The following is a 5,000-nucleotide window of genomic DNA, read 5'->3' as shown; positions in this document are numbered from 1 at the left end:
GAGGTACACAAGCACCTAACATTGTAGGCACTTAAAGTAATCATCCACAGAGTGCGGTATACCACGTACATCAGACCAACTCCTGGGCATGCAGCGCAGGAGTTTCGAGGACCGAGTAGCACACCAGAGCCGAGAGTCCCAAACCTATCCATCTTTTCCTCACATTATTCCCTGTTATCTTACCGTTGCATCTCACCCTTTACTTTTCCTCATCTACATTTTAAATATATATTAACCAATTTATCATCACAAGCCGTATACACTCCAACTTTCCCCATTTAACTCAAATTTTCTCACCTTCATTTTCATCTTCTCTAGACCTTCAAGTTTTACTTTCATCTTTATTTTCCATCTTTTCCGTTTAACCCTTCCAACTACCTTTTCCATTTTCCATTTCTATCTTCTTCTTTCATAGCAATTAACGCCACAATCAACACTCTAAACAACTGCAAATATATCCATGGATATATGTATTCAGGTTATATACATATCCTATCCCAAAGCATATGTATATCTCCCAGGGCTATATATGTATATAAACTTGAGCTTTCTCAAGGAATTGAGTTCCAGACTCGTGACGCCAGCAGAGACCCACGAGCTGCCAATATTCTGTTCCAGCGCCTCAGTGTGGCGATCCAGAGGGGGAAATGCCTCCTGTGTCCTCGGTTCCTGTCCGGAAGCAGAGGAGCTCCAAGAGATCCACAACTTTTAATCTTCCATTGTATTCACTAACGTATAGCACAAAGAGAACGGAGAGGTGGTAGGACAAAGGAAAATGGAGACTGCAATAGAAGGCACCTAAAAATCCCCTCTAATGCATTGTGTGTGTGCTTTTCTCCGAGGCTATGGGGGCCCCTTCTTACAAAATACAACAAAAGTGTATATAGAAGGTATTATACTAGCAATATAACGCAAACTCTATATATTCAACAAGGCTATTAGAGTCTGGTAATGGAATCTGATGAAATCAAATGCACTAATGACTTCAAGTACTTCCTCAGTCATCATAGTTTCATGGGTAAACTCAATCATATTTGCAATCACATTAACTTGCACTGCAATTCGTTCATTAACTGCAATGATCATTATTACTAAAGCAATATTGTAGTTAGTCACGATCTGTTAGTGATGTTCCCTACAGTCACGTTCTTTGTGTGATGTTCCTCAGTCACGTTCTTTGTGTGATGTTCCTCAGTCACGTTCTTTGTGTGATGTTCCTCAGTCACGTTCTTTGTGTGATGTTCCTCAGTCACGTTCTTTGTGTGATGTTCCTCAGTCACGTTCTTTGTGTGATGTTCCTCAGTCACGTTCTTTGTGTGATGTTCCTCAGTCACGTTCTTTGTGTGATGTTCCTCAGTCACGTTCTTTGTGTGATGTTCCTCAGTCACGTTCTTTGTGTGATGTTCCTCAGTCACGTTCTTTGTGTGATGTTCCTCAGTCACGTTCTTTGTGTGATGTTCCTCAGTCACGTTCTTTGTGTGATGTTCCTCAGTCACGTTCTTTGTGTGATGTTCCTCAGTCACGTTCTTTGTGTGATGTTCCTCAGTCACGTTCTTTGTGTGATGTTCCTCAGTCACGTTCTTTGTGTGATGTTCCTCAGTCACGTTCTTTGTGTGATGTCCCTCAGTCACGTTCTTTGTGTGATGTCCCTACAATCTTTAACAGTAAGCTTTTAAAATAGGCCAAAATCTGATACGTGTCGTTCATTGGGGAGAAGTGATGGGTTCAAAGTGATGACCAGGTGATGATCAGGTGATGATCAGGTGATGACCAGGTGACGATTAGGTGATGATCAGGTGATGATCAGGTGATGATAACATTGTTAATTACCAGAGAGGATACTGCAGTTTATTTATCAGTTCGTAATAAGGATATATAATATTATTCCTCAGCTTTATCTTGCTCCTATCGACACCATTTAGAGCACGTAGTCGGAAAATGTATTGAAAATGATAAAGTTAATCATAAGAGAGACGAGGAGCAAAGGATGACGGAACTGAAGAACATAAATGTACCAAAGGGTGTACCAAAGGGTGTACCAAAGGGTGTACCAAAGGTGAACAGATATAAGATTTCTTATATATATCAGTTCAAGATAGAACACGCAAGAATGTGCTCACTTATAATCTCTCTCTCTCTCTCTCTAAATATTGCTGCTACATGTGTGTGTATGTGTGTTCTCCCAGCGACCCATATGTGTGTGTGTGTGTGTGTTTGTGTGTGTGTGTGTGTGTGTGTGTGTGTGTGTGTGTGTGTGTGTGTGTGTGTGTGTGTGTGTGTGTGTATGTGTGTGTGTGTGAGCAGTTGTCCTGCGCCTCTCCACACCTTCCAACACGTTATATAAACGGAACATGAATCTTATTGCTATTTTCCATATTTCATTTTTGTTATTTTTCGATTTTCCACTTCAGGTCTGAAAATTAATTTCCAAACTTTATATATTTTAGCCTCACGCGTCGTTATCTCCAAATTATGTTTTTACAAATAAAATAAAAATTACTTAAAACGCGCGTAATAAATATCGCTTAAAAGCGTTGAAAAAAATTAGGGAAGACAATTTTTTTTTGTATACAGCGTAATTAATTACGGCTTTTATTTACATATTAAAATTGGATTGTGTGGTGTTTAAAATCAGGCGAAATTAATTTTATTTTTGCTTTATTTCTCGTTCCGGAAGACTTTTTTTTTGTATAATTAGTTGCAAACTTACTTACCAGTTTTCATAATTATTTGAATTGCAGAATTTATTGCAATTATAGACAATTTATAAGACATTATTTATCGAGCACAATGTTTTTGTTTTAATGAATGTTGCAGGTAATTTATTTTTAATTGATCAATATGTATATACCAGAGGGTATAGGTATTGTTAGGTATATATTTGTGTATGTCACTGGATACATATTACCAGATGTATATCATATTATTGATCTCACTGAGTATAATCTGTGGGTTGAGTGTATTTCATTGTATTTGTAGCACTGAGAGTGAAACAATAGAGTTATTGTATTCGTATAATGAATGAATAACCCCTTGAATGAATGGGGGAATAATAGTGAATGTAAAGTCATTTGTGCACTATAATTAGTGAATAATGGTGGTTGTCTGCAATCGTGTGTATGATAGATTGTATGTATACAGGCACCCATTTATACATGTATGTATATATATGAGAGATTGTATTCAATCATGTCTATGTTAGATTAAATGTGAATAAATTGATTAGTGATTAGATTTAAATCCTGGAGCTGTGATCACAACTCACTGAACTGTTCAATATATCCGTCTGTTGCTACTTGTTCTCACCTTGTTGTGCTCACGTAGTTGTGCTAGTGGGGGGTTGAGCTCTGGCTCTTTGGTCCCGCCTCTCAACTGTCAATCAACTGATGTGTGTGTATGTGTCATTCAACTAACGAGTGTACGTGTGTGTGTGTGTAATCACCTAGTTGTTCTTGCGGGGGTTGAGCTCTGCTCTTTCGGCCCGCCTCTCAACTGTTAATCAATCAACTGTTTACTAACTACTAACTAATTTAAATTTTTCCCACACAAACCACTCCCCCCAGGAAGCAGCTCCGTAACAGCTGTCTAACTCCCAGGAACCTATTTACTGCTAGGTAACAGCGGCATCAGGGTGAAAGAAACTTTGCCTATTTGTTTCTGCCTGGTCCGGGAATCGAACCCAGGCCACAGGATTACGAGTCCTGCGCGCTGTCCAGTCAGCTACCATTGACCCCATATGTGTGTGTGTGTGTGTGTGTGTGTGTGTGTACTCACCTAGTTGTACTCACCTAGTTGTGTCTGCAGGATCGAGCATTGACTCTTGGATCCCGCCTTTCGAGCATCGGTTGTTTACAGCAATGACTCCTGTCCCATTTCCCTATCATACCTGGTTTTAAAATTATGAATAGTATTTGCTTCCACAACCTGTTCCTGAAGTGCATTCCATTTCCCCACTACTCTCACGCTAAAAGAAAACTTCCTAACATCTCTGTGACTCATCTGAGTTTCAAGCTTCCATCCATGTCCTCTCGTTCTGTTACTATTCCGTGTGAACATTTCGTCTATGTCCACTCTGTCAATCCCTCTGAGTATCTTATACGTTCCTATCATGTCCCCCCTCTCCCTTCTTCTTTCTAGTGTCGTAAGGCACAGTTCCCTCAGGCGCTCCTCATACCCCATCCCTCGTAGCTGTGTGTGTGTGTGTGTGTGTGTGTGTGTGTGTGTGTGTGTGTGTGTGTGTGTGTGTGTGTGTGTGTGTGTGTGTGTGTGTGTTTTGTGTGTGTGTGTGTGTGACCATCCATCACACCTAAGCGACCATACGAGTCATAAATACTCACACTCCGCCCAAGTAAAACAGAAACAAGCAACACTTAGTGGACCAGCCAGAGGCTTAGGGCCCGCGCAGGAATATCCCTGCAAAAAAAAAAAATCAAAATCATTACTAAACTCTCAGGTGTTCAGGCACTATCGTCACCACCTGCCACAATCACTGAATACCAATCCCTCAGATCACATCCAGATTGGAGATTGTCACTACCCCCAATAATCCCCTCACCACAAGTCCCCATAAAATATATGGCTCTGATCACGCCCCTGTTAATCCTCTTTAGCTTACGCGCGGTCGAGGCCCAGGAACTGAAGCACGATCATTGACGAGCATTAATCCTTCTTCAGCGTCCACGCCGATAGCATTTAATGTCGAAATTCATCGTTCATGATAGTTAATACCGAACTACCATCACCACTCACAGCCAGTTACCATCACTCACACTCAGCTGATCATTATTTGACGATTGTGTAGCAGGAGAAAGATGGGAACGGGAGATGGGGAAATGGGAAGGGAGGGAAGGGGGTGAGAAATGAAGGGAATGAATGTCAGTAATGTATCACTTCTCATACTCCCCGACAGACTACATTTTCCTGCCTTTATGTGAAGGCTTTCGCTATCAGAGCTCTCTTTCTTTATATATCTCCGTCTCCTATGTCTCATTGCCTGTAAA

The 5,000-nt window shown here is 40.7% G+C and overlaps 2 protein-coding genes across 2 annotated transcripts in view; both read right to left on the bottom strand.

Annotated features, from left to right (window-relative positions):
* The window catches only part of LOC123764756 (agrin), a 251,287-nt gene that overhangs the window by 89,212 nt on the left and 157,075 nt on the right, over positions 1-5,000 (bottom strand). The gene's annotated exons all lie outside the window — the stretch shown is intronic.
* The window catches only part of LOC138351079 (uncharacterized), a 9,019-nt gene continuing 5,131 nt past the window's right edge, over positions 1,113-5,000 (bottom strand). Inside the window, exon 3 of the mRNA XM_069302705.1 lies at positions 1,113-1,649. Coding sequence (XP_069158806.1) covers positions 1,113-1,649 — 537 coding nt within the window. The remainder of the gene's footprint in view (positions 1,650-5,000) is intronic.

Source organism: Procambarus clarkii, chromosome 48, assembly GCF_040958095.1.
Source record: "Procambarus clarkii isolate CNS0578487 chromosome 48, FALCON_Pclarkii_2.0, whole genome shotgun sequence".
NCBI classification, from domain to species: domain Eukaryota; kingdom Metazoa; phylum Arthropoda; class Malacostraca; order Decapoda; family Cambaridae; genus Procambarus; species Procambarus clarkii.
Note: the sequence above shows the minus strand (reverse complement) of the source record. Positions and strands in the feature narration are given on the sequence as shown.